At 35.5% G+C, this 25702-nt stretch overlaps 2 protein-coding genes across 6 annotated transcripts in view; one reads left to right on the top strand and one right to left on the bottom strand.

Annotated features, from left to right (window-relative positions):
- Positions 1-25702, top strand: part of LOC127875434 (uncharacterized) — a 666243-nt gene that overhangs the window by 75133 nt on the left and 565408 nt on the right. The gene's annotated exons all lie outside the window — the stretch shown is intronic.
- LOC127875539 (uncharacterized) lies at positions 20490-25550 on the bottom strand. 5 transcript variants are annotated; one of them, XR_008047464.1, is made up of 3 exons: positions 25473-25548; positions 22714-23320; positions 20490-21151 (listed from the first exon to the last, which is right to left on the bottom strand). XR_008047464.1 is itself a non-coding variant. In XM_052420561.1 (3 exons), the coding sequence occupies exons 1-3, from the start codon at positions 25535-25537 to the stop codon at positions 20966-20968; spliced, it is 546 nt and encodes a 181-aa protein (XP_052276521.1). In that variant the 5' UTR covers positions 25538-25550; the 3' UTR covers positions 20490-20965. The 5 variants fall into 5 exon arrangements, 3 of the variants coding, with proteins under 3 accessions (XP_052276521.1, XP_052276523.1, XP_052276522.1); XR_008047465.1 differs by having other exon boundaries at positions 22714-23008; positions 25439-25529; XM_052420561.1 differs by having other exon boundaries at positions 22714-23008; positions 25473-25550.

The following is a 25702-nucleotide window of genomic DNA, read 5'->3' on the forward strand; positions in this document are numbered from 1 at the left end:
TAAATTCTGCGGCACATGCATATATAGCTTTGGCAATGGTGACCTTAACAAAACAGAATATCGCATAAATTACTTTGTCTTTAGATAAGTTACTTTTGCAATAAACATACGCAATGTTATTTTTCACAAAATCTCACAAATAACAATAAACGACCGCATGTTGGTAAAAAATGTAAACGATATGTGTTTGTCTCATGTTCACACACATTCTATTGCTGACTGAAATATTGGGTTCAGGAGTATGTGGTTTTAACTAGTTCATTGCAGTCTTTATTTCAAATTGCAGTTATATTGTAGCGTTTGATGACTTAATAATTTGTTCTGTATGAGTTTGAATTTAACCGTTAACTATACAATTATATAGAACGCTTTCAAAGAAGATAGTCGTAACAGTTTTTAACTATTAAGATTACAATTTTTGTCTGAACTAAAAATCGGGTCGTTTGCTTCAGCATAGTAAATATGGGGAGCGACATGCGAAAATGGGTCTTAACCGTATGCGGCCAGTTGAGCTCAAGACCAGCCTGCGCATCCGAGCAGTCTGGTAAGGAGCTACCTTATCCGCTTACTAGGCCACGAAACCTCTCGTGGAGTTAAAGGGACCTTTCACGTTTTGGTTAATTGAAAAAAATTGAAAACATTGGTTGAGATTCGAATTTGTTGTTGTAGTGATGATATTTGTGAGGAAAAAGTAATTATGAACATTTAACATGCTCTAAATTATCCATTATATGCATTCTTTGACAATTTTAAAACCTGAATATTATAAAGCGTTGCACCGCGAAACGATTGAATAATTTGAAAAGTTCATGTTGTTGTCGTTATATTTTGTGACACTACGAGGATTGTTTATATAAAGTATTAAATCAGCACTCATGGTATGAGCACGGATGGCCGAATGGTCTAAGCGTTAGATTTTTACTCCAGGGATCAGTGGTTCGAGCCCAGTTATGGGTTACTTGTTTTTCTTTCTGTTATTTTATTCTTGTTTTTTTACAAGAGCTTTTTTAGATCCAATTTTTACATTTATCAATATAAAGCATATAATGACAAACTTCAATACACGCCAACATATGTGAACATATCCCTTTAAGGCACTTGATTAAACGGCGCGAATGCTCAGGCTCGTCTTGGGCTACGCTTGGCGCATATCACACAATGCACAGTTTAGCATGACTCGGCTCCAATCGTGAATGATGCACATAATTTGGCCATTTAGTACGTTATTGCAAGCAAAACACAAATTGTATAACTTCATTGTCGGATTTCGAAGTTTTCTACGATGCTATCGTTTGCAACCAGGTAGCATCACTGTTTTTTTCGTGCACTTTTGTTTAGTGAAACTATATCTTCTGCGATGCAGGAGGGGTCTTTATAAAAACTTTATCTTAGTATTCACTATTGAGCATCCATATCATACTAACGCATGAAATAACATCGTAATATCTTTTTAAACATCTGAATTTAGGCATTTTCATAGCTGAAAAAGGGATACAAACCCAAACAAGTAATTCGTATTGCCCCGGGATAGCGACGTGTCATACATATCAAGCGACGAATGTTGTGTATCTTATAAGCATTTAGGTGTCATATACATAAACAAAATCATGAAAGAAGCGAGGGTCTCATTATGAAAATATTTATCATAATTCTTGCGGCCCTTGAATGCATCAGAACTCAAGAGGAAGTCAGCAACACAACGCCTCTGGCTTCGGCTACGCGATCGCTCGACTGATGCGATCGTATTTGCAAATTATTATTCATACCCTATGTCTCTTTTATTCTTCTGTTTTCCTTCTATAGCATGTTGGCAATTTGAACTTTTTATGGCAGCAACTGAGCGAACATTCTCTGATGTTATCTCTGACATAAGCATTAACTTTTAAAGAAAAAAAAGTCAAATTACACAGACAAAAACCCTAAAGAATTAAACTTGACTGTTATTAAAATAAAATGTGAAGCATAAAGCTACGGGACATCAATCCAGCGACCTTTCGTGAATGATAGATATGCGTGATTACAAGCGCTCGAGTTAAGATTCAGTTTTCACGCGCATAGGTAGTTTACTAAAAGTTGCAAATGTGATTCTAAAGTTCAAAACTTGTTACAGAAGTGAACATATTTAGCTAAAAAGCAAATGTGTCACTAATCGTGTTTACATAATTTAAAGTGGAAATGTGTGACACACAGAACAGTGAGTATTTAGCCTATAAAGGTATCCGGAACAACGGCAGCCGGACAATCGGCTCAGTGCGTTTTTTTTGCATTACCCAACGATCGGCACCTCATAAATTTGCCGACCATACAAATGTGCAATATAATCGGGTGCCAACGTCCTGTCCGACCCATTTGCGGGGTGCCGAATGTCCGGGAATGCCAAAAAAAAACGGGTCACCCACTGGTCATGTTTATTATGCCATTAGTTCAATTAAGCCTGTCTCTGATAAAACGGGCTTTAATGCATGTGCGTAAAGTGCCGTCACAGATTAACCAGTGCAGTCCGCGCTGGCTAATCAGGGACGACACTTTCAGCTCTGATGTTATTTTTTAGTTTAAATGAAGTCTCTTAGTAGCGAAAATCTAGTTAACGTGGTAAGTGTCGTATCTGATACGTCTGTGCGGACTGCATGGCTAAACGGGAACGACACTTAACGCACACTTATTGAGCCTCGTTTTCTCTGACCGCGGCTCAATTGTATTTATGAATGCAGCTTGTAATATCTGCAAATGGAATGTTAATACAACAATTCGGAAGCGATACAATCAATCGAGATCGCAATTTAAACACGGGAAGTCAAGTAGTGAGTAAACAACATCACGCTTAAATGCCAAGGTCAAAATATGTTTATGGCGGGAAATTATATCAGACAGATGCTTTAATCTACTTTAGTAAATACCACGCAATTGATAAATTAAGAGTTATCATTATCAAACCCGTTTACTCCGCTCGCCCTCTCTTCATCGCATTAACGTATGTACTTTAGTCTGTCGGAAACGGATAGCTCAAGTATCAATGACATATAAATGCATATGATATTCGTCTGATTTGTCGTTGAAATAAAAGTTGGTTTGTTTTCGTTGTCGTGTGCACACGCTTGCTCGTCATTCCTATAATGTGAAACCTATGCGACATCTCTTGGTTGATGTTGACAATTAAAACTAAGACTTCGACACTTAGTCTGTTATCAAGTATTATGCAAAATAGATGGAAATCGGTTGTTTTAAAGAAACATGTTGTGTGTCTTAGAATTTTTGCGTTTTTATAATTGCGGAATTCAGTAATAGGTCAATAACCACATGTAAAGCGTCAATGATCTACAACCGAACACGTCTCTCGATACGTAAACTATGATTAGATCGTCATCAACTCTTTCGAAACTAGTAAATACATCATTATAACAGACAGTAAATCTTTCCCACTTTTTAAGCGTGCAATTACATAAGTTCTTATTGTCAAGTAAAAAGTGAAACATATTAAACTGTCGCATGCATCAAAGATCATCAAGGCGAAGTTACGCTTGTATTTTCTGAACAAGCGAATCATGGCAATAAATAGTTTTTAAAACTTGTAAGTAATCAAGGTAATTTCATTGCCAACATTTCAGTGAAAAGTGACATGTTTTATTATTTTTATTGTTGAAATCAAAAGCAGTGGATGCTTAATCTAGAACGTCAACATGATACATCGATTTCAAAGAAACCAATAAAGCAACTACCCGCAGCCAAACTTGCTAGTAAACCCTAAACATTTAACACAGCAGGGAAATAAAATACTTGTGCAAAAGGCCAATTCATGCCTCAGCCAAATGGTAGCAGTATAAACTCTTATCCGGGGCCGTCCGGAGCCCATAATGTCTTGCATCCCAGCAACATCACGAGGTTACATAAAATATTTGGATCGTTCAAGAACAAACATTGAACCCACCTTTTGGAGCAGGAAATCTTAGCAAGGAACGATTATGGTGGATATCAAACATACCCAGAAAAAATAAACAACCTCAGGTACATCAACAGTGTTCAACGCCGCAACCTTAAGCTAGTGTAGCAGAAGAGAAGAAATGCTGACTAGAAGTTTGTTGAGGATGGACAGTGAGGAAAGTGGATAGAATTTAGCTATAAGACAAGTTAGGAAAAACACGGTGAAATAAATCATGTCATACCTGTGTCAGCTAGAGTTGAAGTCATTTATTGTAGATGTTGTTGCTCCTAGGGAGGGTTCAGAAGAAACGCAGGATGGTGCTTTTTGTATTCCAATGAAGGGTTTGGGGCTAAGCCAAACCTCTATTTATATAATGCCAAGAGCCTGTCTGTGGGAAAGCGTGGCTAAACGCATGTGTGTTAAGCGGCAGTCCGCAAAGACTGATGAGGGACGATATTATTTGCCCAGACTTGTTTCTCGTTTAGAAAATACTACATTTAAACAACATTTTCTTAAACGCAGAGAGTGTTGTCACTAATTAAGACCGCATTGACTACGTGGCACTTTACTTTACTCACATGAATTAAGCACGGTTTTCCCAGAAACAGGCTCGTCCTGTATTGAACAGTTAACATTGACATTTGATTCATTCATGCAAAGTAGCCGCTTCATCAAGCTAGCACAAAATCTTTATATTATTCATTGAGACCAAGACATTTTTACTGCCTGCCAGTACAAAGATGGATTGAATAGAAATTAACTGGCTCAGGGCATTTGGTTTGTACTACAGTAACATGTTGCTAAGTTTTTAGGTGATAACACCTGACTTAGTATCCACTTTTAAATAAATGGTGCAGACATTGTTCTACACTCATCAAAGTATTTTTTATGTAATATAAAATGTTATAATATTAAAATGGTCACGATGCAAATAAGATAAGTCAGATTATGTTGCAAACATGCATTATTCAGAGCAAGTGTTAAACATCATTAAGTTGTACGAGAATTTGTTTACAAATTCATTGCTTTTCACGGGCCATATAACAGTAATTTGTGGGGGGGGGGGGCTTGAATACGGAAATAAGAGTTCCCGTGACGTTTAAAATTAATGTATCAAATTAATGTATTTTTTCAGCAACTGCAACTTGCCTTTTTGGCGATCATGCAAAGTTTGCAAATCCTTTCCGTCTCATGTTTACATTTGTTGCTAGATTACGTAGTTTCGGATCTATATCAATAATTGTAGATATAGAGTATTTTATAGAGTAACCTATTGTTAAATTCTTAGATGATGAAAAAAATTCATGATCATGAACTTTTTGTTTGAAGTTTGTTTACTTTTTTCAGGATAACGGCATGTTTATTTAGTATACCACTGTGCCAAAATATCCATTTGTTATGTTCAGCGTTGTTTATAAATAAACTTGCTAATGTGCAATGCAATGTTTACAGTAAAGTTGGCAGAAAGTGTTGAGATGCCTCAAATTGCAGACTTTAAATGTAACAATATTAAATAGTGATTATAGGCCGTTAATTTGTTCCCCAGATGTCTGACATGTCAGAGGAATATTCTGTTAAGTTTGGAAGATAGGATACAGTCATAAGAAAGTGTACTCATTTCATGCATAGTAATTGTTTTATTTGTTGATGTTATGTGTAGTTGATATTAAACTTGTGTTCAATGTATTATTTCACTCATGTGAATAATCATAGGAATAACACATACTTATAGGCGCTATACTATTTAATGATGTTACTACGCTGGTGGCTCAAGTAAGACTGTATCAGTCTCGTGGCTTGTGCTTTTTCGCATCACACTCGAGGCTCCACATCTCGTGTGATACGTCATTACACAAGTCACTTGATTGATACAAACTCTTTGAACAATTGACTAGCGTAATATTCCGCATATAAATCTGTTTTGTAAATGTCAACAACTAAAGTACTTCAGCTTAGGTTTTAAATAAAAAATAAACGACACATTGTTAACTAAAATGTTATCAATTGTTTCGTCGGCATCTCGTGTGATACGTCATTAAACAAGCCACTCGACTGATACAAACTCTTACAACAATTGACTAGCGTAATATTCCGCATATAAATCTGTTTTGTAACAAGTAAAGTACTTCAGCTAAGGTTATAAAAATAAACGACACATTGTTTACTAAAAAGTTATCAATTGTTTTGTCGGAACAAACTGCAGGATACTTATGTCAGGAGTACCAGACAAACAAAATCTTAACATCCTTTTTCTTCAAATGAAAAGTAACACATTTACATTTAGAAAAAAATATGTTATTTTAATCTAGAAAGGTATTTTTTATAGGTAAGGTCTTCTCACGATGAAGTATATAATTAATTTGAAATACTGAAAATAGAATTAATGTCGTGATACATATATAAAACAATAAAGCATATTATTTTTTAACGAAACCCATATCATAAGATTTGTATATACTCACTTCATGTTGACGAAATGCTTATTCTTTTTGATATAAATACCGTGTGCAGTCAAATTAGTTTTTGTGGATTTTCTATACATTTTATTCAATGTATATACACATGTATGTATAATACTATATATTTTGTATTAACATTCAAAGTACCATGTTTTAACACTTAATAAGATATATCCTCAGTAGATATTGTATCAAAACATTCAGAATGACGACAGTTCCTTAAGATATATCCTCAGTAGATATTGTATCTAAACATTCAGAATGACGACAGTTCCTTAAGATATATCTTCAGTAGATATTGTATGTGGAACCAAATCATGTTAAGGCGATAAACAAACCATAACACTTTTTTCTGAGTTGTAGTTACTTTGTCCAAATCTCCTTTTTCAATTATCAACGCAAAGACCAATAGCACTCCGCTGTTTTTAGTTTATTTATTGTGTCCTTGAGAGAGATATGACAAACGCTAGGCCGACACCATTCCCACTGAGTCACTGCGAAATATAAGAACATGTTTAAGGAAAGTTGGACAGTACGACAAGCAGACGGACGAACAAAGATACAGCCATTATAGACAGACCAGCTAGATACATTTAAATTTAGACATACGCATAGTTACCTCTGTTCTAATGTACTGATGTGTCAGTATCATATCAACAGTATTTTAAAACACATGTACACCGATAAAAAAAAAACATGCGAATAAAACATAATTACCGATTGATGGATATGACACTTATTCACTGAAAATTATTTCCTTTTTAAGTAGTACATTTAGTTATGTTCGTGTTTATAAGAACTTGATGCGAAACGAATATATATCCATGTATACGCAAGGTACGAACTCCGTGTACTCCAGAAGCGTCATCAGCTATCGCATGAATAGAAACAAGCAATATCAATAAACATCAGATAAATGCTTATTGAGAGATTTTTACTAGAAAATTCGCAATTGGTAATTTCCGAGCCTTTTTAGCTCACCTGGGCACAATGTGCTTATGATGAGCTGTTGCGATCGTCTTTAGTCCGGCGTGCGTTGTGCAGCGTCAACATTTGCCTTGTTAACACTCTAAATGGTTCCGGTTGGTTGAAAAACATGAACGCTAGGGTCCGGGGCATTTTTCCTTATATGTCAAAAAACTTGTTAGCACTCTAAAAGTTAGGTTTATAGTTCACTTTTCATGATACTTGGTCACAACATTTGTTCTAATGCTATCTTGGGCTCCAAAGAACAGGTCAGTTACTTTATGTCTTTGTGAGGTGAGCGCATTTGTGCCTTTCACGCCATCTTGTTGTTTGATCAGCACGAGTTTTAATGTTTTGAAAACGGTATCGTGTCCATTAGAAGCGATTTCTGTAAAGTTTGTTTGAAGTCTGAATGGGCAGGGACTTTAACCCATTTATGGACTATCCCATCCATCTAAATTGGATCAATGTATTTCCAAAATTAGGGATGTCTAGTATATTTATATCCATATTTAGAATATTGCTTACAGAAATTCCTTAAAGCAAACAGCGCAGACCGTGATGAGGCGCCGCATCATGCGGCGTCTCATCTGGGTCTACACTGTTTGTCAAGCCTTTTTTCTAGACACTAGGCATAAATGGGTTAATATATGAGTCTCGCTCCAGGTAAACAGGGCTTAAAGGGACCTGTTCACGTGCCGGTAAATTGACAATATTAAAACAACAATTTCAGATTCGCAAATTTTCATTGTAGTTATCATATCGTGAGGGAACATTAATACTGAGCATTTACCACGCTCTAAAATATCCGTTACATGCATCTTTTGACGATTTAAAAATCTGCAAAATTATAAAGCGTTGCAACGCGAAACGATTAAATGATTTGGAGAGTTCTGTTGTTGTCGTTATGTTTTGGGACACTACGATGATTGCTTATATAAAGCATAAAATAAATCACTAATTGTATCAGCACGGATGGCCGAGTGTTCTAAGCGCTAGACTTGTACTCCAGGGTAAAAGTCTTCATTTTTGGAATGGGTAATAAGTCGTCACAGAGATTATAGCCTGTGCAGTCAGCACATCCTAATGTTCGGCGATACTTTACGCCTTTATGATATTTTTCGTTTCAATGAAGTCTCTTCTAAACGAAAATCCGGACTGCGGACTGCACAAGGTTATCTACGACGACATTTAATGAATATGTATTAAGCAAAGCTCATAATGCAGTCATAGCGGTCAGTTGCGCTCAATGGGTCATTGTCGACCTAAATCGGCTTGAAGTCACCCCAGAGTGAGTAGAAGCCGATGCATGTCAACCTGGGGTGACTTCGAGCCAATTATTGTCACCCGGAGGTGACTTGAAGCCGATGTTATGTCACTCTGGGGTGACATGAAGCCGATTCTAGTCATCCGGGGGTGACTAGCGTCGGCTTGAAGTCAGCCCAGTGTGACATGAATCGGCTTCTAGTCACCTCCAGGTGACAATAATTGGCTCGAAGTCACCCCAGGTTGACATGCATCGGCTTCTACTCACTCTGGGGTGACTTCTAGTCAACCCCGGGTGACTTGTGGGCCATTTCAGGTCGACAATGACCCGATGAGCGTCACTCAGTGGCAGATTAATACAATGTATTGATCAGATATACGTCGTTACCTGCCATCAGTGACGTAAAAAAGATCCAGTCATATTATTTTTATTGAATACTGAAAGATGACACGTTGTCAAGAACAGAATAGTTCAAATGTTTCACGCGGTTTTATTTTCTTCAGTTCTCTAGTTGCTTAATTCAACACTTATAAAAATAGTAAACCGAAAACCGATATGAATGTCAATGAAAACAGGTGTAACTAGTCAAAATTGTTTGTGACTGCACAGGCTTATCTGGGACGACACTTAACGCACATGCATGAAACCGCGTTTTCCCAGATTGAAGCTTTATTATATAATTTGAGAGCACCAGGGCGAATTGTGAGTTATACAGATATCGTGCTCAAAGTTTGTTATTTAAATTTTCTACAGTATTATATGTTCTGTTCTTATGATCTACACTTTGTAAAATCAAATAGGATAGTTTAAAACATTTATTAAAAGTAGCAAAACTACAGTTTGACTTAAAGCGCGTCAGTGCGACTTCAATTCTGATCTCAATTAAAACTAATATTAAAGAGATATTTGACATGTTGGTGATGTGGTCAATATTTTATGACAGGTATAAATACACTTTTTTTACGAAAATTTCAGACGTAAATGAATACAGATAGCAAGAGGCTTTCACAAAGTGGCGTCATGGCGGCCATCTTTCTGGATATGAAATGTCGTCATCATTTCATATGACGGGGACGACACATGCCTTACGTCCGGTTTTGTTGTAAGAAGGAATATATATGTATATATATTATATGCCTGAATTGGAAAACTACCAATTAAGCGCAGATTGTATGTCTAATCGTAGAAATAAATTATTCGGTCCCCTATCTAAATTGATAAGGGCCATGGTTTGTGAAAAAGGAATTTAATGAATGTGCTTACAGTTTTGTCACAGATTAGCCTGTTCAGTCCGCATAGGCTTAGCAGGGACTACACTTCCCGCCTGATTGGATTTTTGCTCAGAAGAGACTCGGAAAGTGGCGTCCCTGATTAGCCTGTGCGGACAGCATAGGCTAATCTGGGACGCCACTTTACGCGCATGCATTATAGCCCTTTTTCGCCGAGCACGGCTTATATGTATTGTTCCAAAATTAGAACTTACAATTCGCACATGAAAAATTTCCAATTTAATTCAGCCAAAAGAAAAGCATAAATTAATCGCATCGTTTCCCGCTAGAGTCCCCCGCTTCTTGTGCGGAACTCAGAAAGTATTGACTGGGTTCACATCACTCAGAAAGTATTGACTGGATTCACATAACTCAGAAAGTATTGACTGGATTCACATAACTCAGAAAGCATTGACCTGATTCACATAACTCAGAAAGTATTGAATTGATTCACATAACTCAGAAAGCATTGACTGGATTCACATAACTCAGAAAGCATTGACTTGATTCACATAACTCAGAAAGTATTGACTGGACTCAAATAAAATTACTATATGAGCCTCTCTCTGTGAACACTGGGTTTAATGCATGTCCGTTCAGTCCGCCTGTATGGATGTTTTAATGCATGACCGTTCAGTCCGTCTGTATGTATTTTGTAATGCATGTCCGTTCATTCCGCCTGTATGGATGTTTTAATGCATGACCGTTCAGTCCGTCTGTATGTATTTTGTAATGCATGTCCGTTCAGTCCGCCTGTATGGATGTTTTAATGCATGACCGTTCAGTCCGTCTGTATGTATTTTGTAATGCATGTCCGTTCAGTCCGCCTGTATGGATGTTTTAATGCATGACCGTTCAGTCCGTCTGTATGTATTTTGTAATGCATGTCCGTTCAGTCCGCCTGTATGGATGTTTTAATGCATGACCGTTCAGTCCGCCCTTATGTTTTTTTAATGCATGTCCGTTTAGTCCGCCTTTATGGATTTTTAATGCATGTCCAGTCCGTCTTTATGGATTTTTTAATGCATGTCCGTTCAGTCCGCCTGTATGTATGTTTTTATGCATGTCCGTTCAGTCCTTTAAAGGAACTCTCTTCTAAACGAACATCCAGATAGGCCGTCTGTGGTAAAACTGTGCAGACTGCACATACTTATGTTGGATGACAATTTACGCACATGCATTAAACGCCGTTTTCCCAGAGCGTCATTAGACAAGCACTTAATTTTCCAAGTTTGGATCGTTTCTCACGGCGCACTAACGCTCAAATCGGTCCAACATCGGGAAATGTAGTTTCCGATACGAATTATATAAATTATTTCACGTTGTGTAAATGTTTTTGAATTTGTTAGTCCATGTTTATTGAAAACATATTATCTCTTATAGTTGTTATATTTTTGTGAAATCAAAGTTAGTCTTTTTATTTTGACAAACTATAGGAGACATATAAAACTATCACTGGGTCCTTATGTTTGGGTCGGTAGTTTGAATTAATGGTGGTTATAATTCCGTACCAGAAGTACATTCTCTTTTTTTCTGTGCGTGATTGTATATGTTTGTTTTTTCTGTTTTTTAATCGATGCTCAACGCTTGTTCGCAATTGCCTTCGGGAATTTGGTTTTTAGGTTCCGACTCAAACATGCAATTTTGCGTACATAGTTCTATTAAAGCGTAATATAATTGATCAAAAACATAATTTGCAAAAATATAAATATATATTGCATGCTTGTACAAATGTCTCGTTTATCTGTGTTGCTCGCAATTATACAAGTTTAAATATACATATTAAGAAGGGAAAGCACTTCGCATTAATGACTTCGTAAGCGCACCACGATAGCCTCCCTTACATCAAATGTTCGCTTTTTACAAGCATAAATTACTCACGAAAAACCCGACAGAGGTCAATTGTTTAAAAAAAAGTCGTTGTAACTTCTTCAGATTATATATATTGTTTTATGTTATTTTTTTACAAAAAATATTTTGAATAAAAACAATTACACAACCAGATAAAACATCAATAACACACACTGAAATTACGATCCTAACTCGTCATAAGTCCTTTTAACACCGTGATCTGAACATATGTGTGGGGCCTTGTCTCAACCACCACCACCATCATCACTAAAACAGCACCGCTAACTCCGACTCCAACACCAGTTGCCACCACAACCACAACCGTCCCATCTCGTCCACCACACCACCAACACACCTCAACTTCACCACCATGGCCATCACCACCACTACAGCATCACAACTATAACCACAACAACCACCAATTACACCGACCCTCCCCGCCCTCAGCTAGAACCGCCACAAACTCAATTACCTCCCCCGCTTCTGATATTACCACGACCACTTCCACTCTCCCACAACTACCAACGCATCTCAACAGCCACTACAACAACGTCCACCGCTATCACCAAAAACCACCGCGACCATTATCACCACCGCGACCATTATCACCACCACTATCACCACCCTCCACAACCACCAGCACAACCATCAACCCCTGTTCTTATCGAAACCACCTCCAGCAACAATTTTACCACCACAGCAAAAACCACCATAACCGCCCCCTACCAGCTCCCAGCCACCACGAACACCCCCACCGACATCTTCGCGCTTTTGAGCATTGCCATAATTAAATGCATTTCTTACGATATAAATAGTGTACCCTTTGATTAAAACGGATGCTTTTTTTAAATGATTTCTTGTAATCTCTCAAACATTGGCTCTTTAACGAGTTACGACCAAGACCACCAATCGTCGCTATGTTCTATTCATTGAGTTACGACCAAGACCACCAATCGTCGCTATGTTCTAATCATTCTAATCATTGCGAATTGCATCGAAAACATTAATTTAACAAATTGTATATGTTTTCATTATTCAATATTCATTTATCATTCTTTAGAAACGCGCGAATGTGATCTGTGACAGATAGCGTAATTTCAACCCAGGACAGAGGTTGACAAAGGTTTCCATGGATACTGATAGCAACACCACAATTAGTGGTACATGATTGATGTGCGTCAATGTACCCTCATCCATCGACTTTCCTTCAACCAGCAACCTTCACAAATCTCTGACAATTATTATGGAAAAGCGTGATTGAGAACTTTCCTTTTTTTGCCAAAATTTAAACCCGACCGTATTGAGAAAGTTAAGATCGATTCTCCAGAAATTAAATTGGCGGCGGATCTACTTGCCGGAAACTGATGGCTGCAGCCAATTCAGCGGACCGGAAACCCGTCACGTTAATTAGGATTCCAGACACGTTAATTAGGGCTCCCGACAAGTTAATAAGGGCTCCCGTCAAGTGAGCGGAAGCGAATTGTTCATTATTCGAGAAAACGAAACGAAATAGGCAAAATAATAAAATTGTTTGAATAATGCGTGTAGTCCTAAAATTCGGTTTATATTTCGGTAATGAATATAAAAGCCCGCCTGGCTCAGTGGCAGCGCATTATCTTTTGCTTACATTGGGCTCGGATTCGAATCCCAGGGAAATCAGTATTTTATTTAATCTGTGTACTTTCTGTTGTAATTAGTTATTACTATTCAAAACAGTATGGTTGTGTAAGTACATGTTCAGTTATTCTCAACATATTAAATGCCATTTTTCGAAAAGTTGTATTGTGTAACTCAAAACATTTTACCAAATGAACACGACAAATCATTATTTATTTAATTAGAAGATATTTCTCTGGCGGTCCTCCTCACATGTGTCGACGTCGAATCCCTCAACGGAATTTGCAAGCTACTGTATGCTGCATCAATTATTCTAGACTCGTTCCATACGTAGTACCGAATCATTCTCAGCATTAATATCGCTGTCTTCAGGTCGAATGGACAGCTGACATATATCTAATATCCCTTAGACACTAATTTAATATTGGGACGGATTTCGTTAAGCACTTTCGCAGAGACTTAAGCCCGGCGATTGTATTCAATCACGATGCAATTAAGCCTCGTTCTGGAAAAACGGAGCTAACTGCATGAACTTAATATTTCGTTAAAGTTCAATCGCGAATATATTAGTTATATAAGCAAAACAGAAATTTAAATATACAAATATTGAACAAAATTAAACTTTTACTTCGTTTTTGAGTATTTTTGCACTGTAGAATAAATAAATTATTAATGAGCTTCCCTCAGTGAAAATCGGGAATTAACGAATGTGCGTAAAGTGTCGTCCCAGATAAGCTATTTTACATTTTAATGTTAGTCTCTTGCTAGCCAAAATCCATTTTATGCGGAATAATAATACTAGTCTGCTTCGAGCATTTTTCTATTGCGCGTTTCAACCGGAAATGTCAACGTCCGGCTTGTACCATTCAAATAAAACATGAAGTTATTCTGGTTTATTATTTCGAAGCAAAGTGATTATAACTGTGTGGTTATAATTTATGACAACACTTATGGCAATTGAGATTTACTAAAATGTAGTTATGCTTAAAACGCTGCGTTATTTTGCGAGAAAGTTACCACACTTTTTGTATGTACTTTAACTGTTATATACTACCATATAATAATCAGAATATGCTACACATAAATTAAATGCAACCAGATTAATTTTCGCTCATCATAATGTTTGAAGAAAAAAAGTAACTATGGAAATATCGATGAATTACAACTGATACTGAAAAATAACAGTGAACAGGTTCCATACTTGTAACCTTTTTACAGTGAAATGACGTCATTTTTTTGGCGTGATGGCGTTATAATGACAAAAGAGTTAAATATAAAAAGGCAATCACACTGTGTGAAAAAGTTAAAGAAAACGAAGATTGGTTGGTTTTGGGGAGAGTGTCGTCAGAACAGAACAGAACAGAACAGACAGTTTATTAAGACTTATACATAAGTACATCGTCTTTAATGCATATAATTATAAATAAAGTAATGTCACGTATCCTTATACTATAGTAGGTAACCAAATCAATATAATGATGTATATATGTTAGTAAGTAAAATGACATTTCAGAACTAAATTCAATAAAATGACATTTCTAAACAAAATAAGAACAGAGATAAACAACGATTTTGACAAGGAGAAACATAATAATGTTAAAGGCAGTAAGGACAAAGTATTACAAATACTATCAGTGACTGCAAAGTGATACATACACTTCTTTGAAGAAAGTCAAACTATAATTCAGTGGTATTATTTAAAATAGCATTTCGTACAGATAATGCTTCCTTAACATATTTACACACGTTAAATATTTCAAATTTACAAGTTGATGTTAATAAACTATGGAACTTAACAACCGATGGATTCACGAAATAAAAACGTTTAATGAATTTTTGCCGTAGAAAACGGTAACATGAACAAACACAAATAAAATGGAATTCATCCTCTATATCTCGTTGATTACAACAAAGGCAATAACGTTCTTCACGGGGGATATTGTTGCGTGAGTATCTTCCTGTCTGAATTCTCAATGGATGGGCGGAAGCCCTTAATTTCACAAAGTATAAACGTAGACTCTTGGGTAATAAATCTAAATAGTTTTCATATTCAAGAGTAGTTTTAAACATTCTATACATATCTAGAGTAGAAACTCTATTCATATCACCAAACCATTCTTGCTTAAAGGTATCAATAATTCTGCATTTAAATTCACAAACAAAAGCATGACTATTAGTTATATTTGCTGCTTCAAAAACATAGGAAAATCCGTAATCGTTTAACAATTGTTTAACATTTGCAACCCAATTGTTGCATCCCTTATTACAATCATTTAATGCTTGAATATACACAGTTTGTATTATAATATTTTTACTGTTAATAATTTTTAACCAATACTTAACAATGCGTACGTATCTATTTACATATAATGGATATCTGCCTAGCTCACCATAAACTGTAGCGTTACATGTGCTTATTTTCACATTTAACAATCTCTTGCAAAATTTTAAATTAATGCGTTCGATCTCTTTTGATTTATTGAAACCCCATATTTCAGAGGCATAACAACAAATAGATCCAACAAAAGAATCAAACAACTGGCAAAATAATTTCGGTTTAAGATCATACTGCTTACATTTATAGAGTAAAATATTCATAGCCTTAAGGGCTTTTCCAACCAAATGTTCTTGATTTAAAGTGAAACTACCAGTGTAATTTAAAACAGTGCCGAGATAATTAAAATTATCTACGATTTCTATATCTTGGCCATTATATGTCCATTTTTCATCATTTCGAATTTTACCCCTTTTACGAAAAACCATTATTTTTGTTTTTGAAGTATTCACATTAAGCCCCCATGTATTACAATAGACATATAGGTTATCTAAGTGGTTCTGTACTTCTTCTGGGGATTTACCTAGAATAGCCATGTCATCCGCAAATAATAATAAAATTAAGGTTATGTCGTCTATATTTAGGCCAGACAATGTGCTATCTTGCAAAAATAGTTCCAAATCTTCTACAAACAGTGAAAAAAGAATCGGGGACATTACCTCCCCTTGTCTTTGACCGACAGCATAACTAAAGTATTCAGAATATGATGTACACGACTTGACACAAGATTTAACATTTTCATACATATTCTTAATTATTCTCAAAAGTTTACCTTGTACACCAGATTTATACATTTTTAACCATAATGCATTGCGATATATACTATCAAAACATTTGAGCAAATCAACATAAATAACATACAAACGTTTGTTTTCATTTAAATAATGCTGCACAACAGACAACAAGATATAAATAGCATCAACAGTTGAACATCCTTTTCTGAATCCAAATTGGGCATCAGAAATTTTAGCATTGTCTTCACAAAACGATTCGATACGTTTGTTTAAAATGGCTGTAAACAACTTAGAAAAACAACTAACAAGTGTTATCCCTCTATAATTACTAACATCATCAACAGAGCCTTTTTTATGAAGAGGTATGATAACTCCTTCTGTCCACTGATCGGGGAAAAAGCCAGAAACTAAAATACTATTGAACATGTCACATAAATGATTTGATAAAATATCCAAACTTTCAAGAAAATATTCATTTAAAATAAAGTCACTACCAGCCGCTTTATTACGTTTTAAGCGTTTAACTGCATTCCTAACTTCATCTAATGTTATCGGCTGATCTAGTTCTGGAAAAGTACAATTTTCCTCATTAAAATTATTATTTGAACAAAATTCTTCAGCTTCGGCATTATTAGTATGATTAATAGTATTACTCAAATTTTCAAAATAATCCTTGAATGCATGTATTGAAATTTTATTGCCATTTATTTTGTTTTTAGATTTAAAATATTTCCAAAATTCCTTCGGCTTTTTACTCTTTAAATTTTCAATTTCTATCATTTTTCGTTTAAATGCATCTCTTTTCTTTTTGTTAATTAATTGCTTATAAATACTTTTCTTTTCACACAACGTTTTCCTATTTATATCAGACTTAATACAATTAAAACATCGTAAAGCGTCATGGTATTGATTTCGAGCAATTATACACTCGTTGTCAAACCAATCAGCGTGTTTTATACAACTGTCAACAAAGAACGTGGGTTTATTTTTGTAAACACGAGATTTTAAAAACAACGGATCCGCAACGTTCCGGATTGTAGTAGTAAATTTTTCTACAGCTACGTTAATTGAAAGTTTACTTGTACAATCAATATTTTCAACAATTTCTGTCAATACGGGAAGTCGAGAAATAATTCCTGAACGAAATTCATCTCGAAATGTATTGTCCCATTGATATTTAACATCAGTGAAAGCATCATAACAAGGCGAATAATTATTACAATACAATGAAAACTGCAATGGTGCATGATCGCTCCATTCGTTAAAATCACAAACAGTAAAGTTTGCTAACAATGGAAAATTGCTTTCTGTAGTCAACAGATAATCAATCACTGAAGAACCGTTATTTGAGAAAAATGTGGGTTTACAACTATCGCCTAGTCTACCATTGATAATACGTAATGTAGAGGACTTTTGTCGTCCCTCATAACCCTGTGCTGCTTAGGCTAATCTGGGACGACACTTTACACACACATGATTACGCCTTTTCTTCCAAAGCAAGGCAAATATATATATATATATATATATATATATATATATATATATATATATATATATATATATACCAATACATAGTGCCAGTTACGCGGTCTCTGTAGTTTTCAGACTGTACTTACGAGGTCAATATAAAAAACGGGGTCTATATACAACCCCGCAATCTAGGCTCCTTTAATTACTATGAGGGGGGTGTAGGGGAGGTAATGCAATCAAATCTCACAATAAGGTCTTAAATCGAAAACCACAATCAGGTCTGAAATTGAAATTGTATATACCTCGCAAATAAGTTCGCTATATATTTCCTTGTATAAGACGTTAAATAAATGACGTATTTATATACAATAATAATAGTAGGTACCCCTATATACCTTAATTCGTGTTTATATCGGATAAAAAAGGGTATGGAGATACATGTATTTAAAGTGGGAACCCCATAACCTATTTCTAAATCAGAGACCCCGTAACTGGCCATATGTGTGAATATATATATATATATATATATATATATATATATATATTAATTATATATATATATATATATATATATATACGTTTACAGTTTATTACATTTTAATGGTTCTGCTATTTACTAATCAAGCTGGTGAGATATGTATAGAAAATAGTTTGCTTGGCTTTGTTGTTATTTCTCATTACGTCATAAAACACAACATTTTTCCACAAATGACTATTTTATAAAGCATTTTGAGTAATTGAAACACGCATATACATTGTTTGTGCTTTAACAACGATTTTGTTAGGAGTGATAACAGTATATATTAACATATACTAAACCTTGCCACTATTCAGTAGGTTTTTTTTGCAAAATACAAATCATTCTAGCCCTGTGTGATATAAGGATTATTTTCATCGATATATTTTTCTATAGATTATTGCTTGGTGTGTTAATTTAAGTCAATTGATAAAATCACATATTTAGCAATCTAGCTCTTTTTTAAATAGGTAAAAAAATCAACTTTCCTGTATCAATATGTGTATAATGCCCACTATCTCCATTCCGTTAAAGTATATGGGGTAACTTACTTTCATCATGAATTGCATAAGTCACAATTTCCAACAAGTGTTTTGTATCTTTTGCCTTTTATGTGGGAATCTTTACAAGTGAGCAACCAAAGAATTTTACTTGTATCAAATAACCACAGCTAGTGTTCTTTCCTTATCAGTATGTCTGTTATTATTTGTGTTTGTTTAAATGTAAGATTTTATGAATGAAACAATGTTGAGGGATAAGTTTGAATTGTTTATTTGAGCCTTGCTCTGGGCAAAACTGGGATTTGTGTATGTGCGTGAAGTGTAGTGCCAGATTAGCCTGTGCAGTCTGCATTGGCTTATCATGGGTGATACTTTCCGGGTTAATTTTTGATACAATTGAAGTGGAAAGAGTCATCCCTGACAAGCGGGTGCATACTGCCCAGGCTCATCTGGGACGACACTTTTCACACATGCATACTGCCCAGGCTAATCTGGGACGACACTTTTCACACATGCATACTGTCCAGGCTCATCTGGGACGACACTTTTCACACATGCATTTAGACCCGTTATTCCAGAGCTGGGCTCTTAAATCATATATTGTTATTTGTATAGGGTGTAAAAACATTGGTATGTATGGCGTATGGTATAGAGCTGGGCTCTTAAATCATATATTTTTATTTGTATAGGGTGTAAAAACATTGGTATGTATGGCTTATGGTATAGAGCTGAGCTCTTAAATCATATATTGTTATTTGTATAGGGTGTAAAAACATTGGTATATATGGCTTATGGTATAGAGCTGGCCTCTTAAATCATATATTGTTATTTGTATAGGGTGTTAAATATTGGTATGTATGGCTTATGGTATAGAGCTGGGCTCTTAAATCATATATTGTTATTTGTATAGGGTGTAAAAACATTGGTATGTATGGCTTATGGTATAGAGCTGGGCTCTTAAATCATATATTGTTATTTGTATAGGGTGTAAAAACATTGGTATGTATGGCTTATGGTATAGAGCTGGGCTCTTAAATCATATATTGTTATTTGTATAGGGTGTTAAAACATTGGTATGTATGGCTTATGGTATAGAGCTGGGCTCTTAAATCACATATTGTTTTTTTGTATAGGGTGTAAAAACATTGGTATGTATGGCTTATGGTATAGAGCTGGACTCTTAAATCACATATTGTTTTTTGTATAGGGTGTAAACAAAATTGGTATAGGGAAAGATATTATGGTACATAATAAGTTATAAATATATATTTGGTACCAAAATCTCGTTTTGCAGATATACTTAATATGCTGTTTTTATAGTATAAATATTATATGTGTGTCATGTCATATTTGTTCATTGTATATATTGTTACAAAATCAAATACATTGTTTTGTTTGTAGGGATCCAAAAAAACAACACACGACTGTGTGTTCAGAGATGTGTTCTGATATAGGTGGCCGTAGGCTAACCCTCTGTCCATCATCATGTCTGTCTGTCAGTTCGTAGGTCCGTCCACAAATTTGTCCACACAATTTGTCTGACGGGGAGGGCTTTAAACTTAAATGTCTTGACAACAAAGCTGATAAATATTTGTTCTAAATATGTTTTATGTATACATGATATAACTTTGTGTTTGAAGTGGGGAATGATTCAATATGTTAAAAGTAAGTATTATCAATACATGTATTCTATTACTAAGTATTCAAAACAAAGAAAAACTTCGACAACAAAAGGGAAGCGTATTGTGGATGTTTGAAATTAAATGGCGTTTATGTAAGTATTCTACTAATCGAGTCACTGTTGGTACATGCTAGTGTACATATCCCAAACAACCTTAATTAACATAACGACATAGTCACATAGTTTCAAAAAGTCACTTGCATTTAGTTATCTTCATAATATCTTTAATGTCTTGAGTGACATCGACCGCTGGAAACTGCGCGTTTAAGTTTCCCGCGCACTGCGTTATCGGCAGACGCCGCTATCACGGCATGGGCGTTAACAACCTCCATGTAGTTTCTATACGCCGCGGTTTTGCGCCTAGTGACGTCATCGTGCTGGTCAAACACCAGCCGGTCCGTGTCCACCAGAAGTCCCGACATGTTTAGGTTTTGCCACATCCGCTGTAGTACAAAATTTGACGACCCAGCGGGATTCGACACCTGGTCGCGATGACCGGATATCGAGGGGATCAAACTGGATACTTCGCACCGGAACATGGAGTTGAGTCTGTATTAGGTACTGCACCTGTTCGTGATTTTATAAGTATTGGTTGTAGTAGGGGTAGTTGTCAAAGCAGTAACAGCAGCAATAGACGCAGTAATAGTAGTATTACTGGATATACTGGTTGTTGTAGTAGAAGCATTCTTTATTTAATTTTCCTCATAATTATAATTAGAAGTTATACTAGCAGCAGCAACAGTGGTTATTGCAGATATTTCTATCGTATACAGAATTTTATTCTCTAACGCAAGATGAAATTTTTAAAACTGAACTCCACATAAAAACGCTACAAATCGGTATAAAGTAAGAACATGTCAACCTAGATTATAAAACTCCAAACGTTCGGAGCGTTAGGATCGCGCGCTACTTTCGTACGCCTTCATTCCTTATTTACTTTCATTTTTAAACCCTTTTTTCTATCGTATACATAATTCTATTCTTCTAAGCAAGATGTAGTTTTAAAAACCGAACTCCAATTATAAACGCTTTAAATCGGTATAAAGTACGACATGTTAACCGTAATCTAGATTCTAACACAGTATGATATTTGCAAAAGTTAAAGTTATAACTCGCTGTCCAAATCAGAAAAAAAACTTTATGTATATATATATTTATATATCTGAAAGCTACAAACCGTAGGCTTTCTAATGATATATGGGTACATCCAAATGTATAACCACGGCGCTTCGATGTGCGTAAATTGATAGCTTCCAGTCACGTGACTAAGTTACGACACGGTTAAACGCACGGGGGTAAAACATAAAATGTTTATTTTTTGTGTTTAACGCGCTATAAATCCATTAATAACATCGGAAATATACTAAAAGTTATATTTTTGAAAGAGGAATTAATAAGCAACAAGATAATGTTTAAACCAATAAAATCGGATGGTTAGTTTTTGCATACAATTTAATTTACTACAGTAAGGGTCAAATACTCGATTCAACTCCTGTCAATATACGATCCGTGGCTAGTACATATGTAGTTTACAATTATACAATTATTATTTACTCGTTATGAAGGATATATTTAAATCAAGGTGCGTCTTTGCAATTTTAATACATTGTATGATTTGTGTCACTTATGCTCGATTGGTCATTGGCGACTCGGGTACTACTTAACTGTACCCCAAGTACGCTTAAGTATACTTAAATGTACCCCGGATACGGTGAATATAGTAACTCGCACACGGGAATTCTAACGCTAAATTGATCGTTGTCGGCTATTTTTTAATATTAATAATGTTCATATTTATGTCAATATTCTGAAAAATAGCCACTATATTATCGATACTCCTGCCTAAAAGGTATGTTGAGTTTTTCTTCAAAGATAATTTTGTTTAGCATTCCGTAGCGCGTTTTACGACGTCGGATTTATGGCGGGAATAATACTCGGGTGCAGTCTAAATTGACCAATCGAGCATCACTTAAAGTATCATCAGTAGGTGGTAGATACAACTTAAATTCTTTTTTTTTACCAACATTACAGGACTAAATAAGTTACGTTGTTTGAGAACATTATCAAAAACTGGACATACAATGTTAAAAAGATGCGGTCGTGTAAGTGGAGTCTTAATTATTTTTTACCTTCGAGTGGGACACGTTTGCGTTGTTCCGGAAACTGAAAACTGCGGCGTTCGGACGACTAGGTGGTGTGTTACTGCGCATGTGCAGACTCGGGGCGATCCGGTCGATGTTGTCACTGCGCATGTGCAGACTTGGGGCGATCCTGTCGATGTTGTCACTGTGCATGTGCAGACTTGGGGCGATCCGGTCGATGTCGTCACTGCGAATGTGCAGACTTGGAGCGATCCGGTCGATGTTGTCACTGCGCATGACATTGGCGTCCTGGCCAGCTAGATCATCCGGCGTTGCCGCGTCACTGAAACCAAGAGGGCTGGACCGGCTTAAGAGGCAGAAAACAGTGTGAAAAACATAGTAACGTAGCTTAATTATTGAAGAAGAAAACGATCATACAATTTGAAGGGGCGGACATTTATTAAAATGAGGCAAACATATTACATGAAAACGCGTGACAAAAACACTGCGTTAATTTCAAATAATTTTGCGTTAATTTCAAATAATTGCGTTGTAAGTGAAAAATAATCTTATGTCCCGACGACGTCGGTCGCTCTTCATCCTCCGTCAGTACGCCTTTCTTAAGTATGAGCGCCTGGCTAGATGTTGGCATTACCTAGGCAACGGAACCGCATTTTAAAAGCCAAAAACCAAATACATTATTCTTTATAAATAAAAGGAAGTCATATATTCATAAAAATAGATTTCAATCTTGACATCGCTTCGTTTATGGATAAAAAGTCAATCAAAATAAATAAAATTATGAAGCATTTGTTAACATTTTAATTGATAATTTGGCTAGCAATACAATCTGCATTACTGACAGTGTTTAGTTCAAACATATTTATTGTATCTCGATTGCGTGAACAGCCCCAGACTTATCGTAACGCTCTCGAGTCCGTTTCCTGGTTTCATCAGTACTTGGTGTCTTTTGGGGAGATGAAGACAGAACGTTCCCACTGTCGGGAGCGAACAAGTGACTTCTCGGTGTTTAAATGATAGCGTGTAGAATGTGAACTATTTGTAGTGACGGACAGGGCTCTGAATCGCCCAGTACGCTTGATTTATCTCCCCAGAAAACAGTTTGATTCCTGATTAATGCATTTTTAAATATTCCCAATATTATTGTTAACATTTTAGCATATAAAAATGATTATAATAATAAGTTTTGGTAGTAGACACGTTTAATAATAGTAAACATCAGTACGATAATCCTTCATTCAAATAATGTAACCTGTAATCTAGCAATTCGTGGCTATATATTAACTTGTATTTTCGCATTTCATAGCAAAATGTTTATGTATTATCGGATAATACAATTCCATTTACAAGCAAAAACTCTGATCGTAAGACTTTTGGACTAAATATATTTACTAGTCATTTATTTTATTAATTAGTTGTAAACATTCCAAATTTCTTAAATGGTTCCGTGTCTACATTATATCATTGTGTAACGTTACAGTACTTTGCGATGACGATCTATTATGACATTCATATGTTATTATTTGATTTACAATGAAGTATAGAATTTTTTATGTTAACAAAATCGAGCTAAGTGAAAAAATGAGGCGCACTCTTGAAAAATGGGGAAAATGAATATGCTGCGTATAGTGTAATCCCAGATGTGGACTTCACAGGCTAATCAGGGACGACTCTTTCCGCTGTTATGCAAGTTTTCGTTTAAAAAGGAAAATCCAGTTTAAGCGGGAGGTGTTGTGTCTGATAAGCCAGTGCTGACAGTCTTATCGGGGACAACACTTTACTCACGTGCATTAAGCGCCGTTTTTCTAGAGCGCTGGTCATATATTTATAAATTCAGTGAAAAAACACACACAATAAAGGCAACATGTTTCTATCAACAACCTTCGAGTGTACGTTAAAACTTTTCTAATACAGCACTTTATCATATCAATATAGCTCCCTTATTTTTGAACGGCTTGTGTTGAAATTTGGACCATGGATAATTCTACACATATCTGATAATTCCTGAAAATTTAATTGATACGAGCCATATTGTTTTTCTTTCATTACTGTTATGTTTTCCTTGTGTAAAACCTTACCTAGTATTATGAAATTGAAATTAAATCGGAATAACATGTATATCGCCATTTACAACAATTGGTGATTTTTCTAACGCAATACATTTTAAAACTAATATAGCTCAGTAATGAGTAAATATATTTATTTAAAATTGCACATGTGATTATTTGACTACAATATGTGCAAGCTAACGATAAAATCATTCATCCGTGACGATCAGATGCTTTAGCAAGTGGGATAGGTAGTCTTTAAAATACAAAGTGCGCGATTGTGCTCCTGAATATTCATACGAGCTATATTGTTTTGTAAATTAATTTTATGTTTTCCTTCTGTAAGAACCCTCCTAAAATAATTAAAGAGAAATAAAAATAGAATTAAATCGCGTTTCAACATTTCCACGTGCAAAAATATGGAACTACTCCTAGTCCACGTGCTAAAGCGTCCAATCGTCACGAAAGAATGATTTTATCGTGAGCTTGCATAGAATATAGTCAAATGATCGTATGTAAAATTTTAAATAAATGTCTTTTCTCATAACTGAGATATTCAAGTTTGAAAAGTGATGCGTTAGAAAAGTCCCAAAGTGTAACAAAGTCTGATTCTTCTCTTGACAAATCTACATTTATTACGTCATTTTTGGTATATATTTATGTTCGTGCTGATTTCTTTTCGTCCACATATGATCGTTGTTAACCTTACAATTAAAACATAACTGAATCCTTACTTACACATCCGAAAGTGGCACTCTTTGACAAAACATGCCCGACGTTGTAACCATGACGTTCGATGTCATTGACGTTTATAACAAAGACGTAACAAAGACTGTATGCAATTCAGTTCATTTGGAACAAATCATCGTGGAGACGTGCGTCTTTTTACCAATTTATTCTCATACATACGACGACGAATGCGTAGACGTAGACGATTGTCTAAACACAAATAAATTCAAATTATAACA

This window comes from Dreissena polymorpha, chromosome 1 (genome assembly GCF_020536995.1).
Source record: "Dreissena polymorpha isolate Duluth1 chromosome 1, UMN_Dpol_1.0, whole genome shotgun sequence".
In the NCBI taxonomy this organism is placed as follows: Eukaryota; Metazoa; Mollusca; class Bivalvia; order Myida; family Dreissenidae; genus Dreissena; species Dreissena polymorpha.

Excerpts from the sequence above, each read along its gene's own strand:
- LOC127875539 (XM_052420561.1), bottom strand. The coding sequence starts at position 25,537 with ATGACATCGAACGTCATGGTTACAACGTCGGGCATGTTTTGTCAAAGA. Across the intron at positions 23,009-25,472 it reads AGAGTGCCACTTTCGGATGT|TGACGCGGCAACGCCGGATG; the intron begins GTAAGTAAGGAT and ends TCTTGGTTTCAG. Across the intron at positions 21,152-22,713 it reads CAAACGTGTCCCACTCGAAG|GTGCAGTACCTAATACAGAC; the intron begins GTAAAAAATAAT and ends AATCACGAACAG.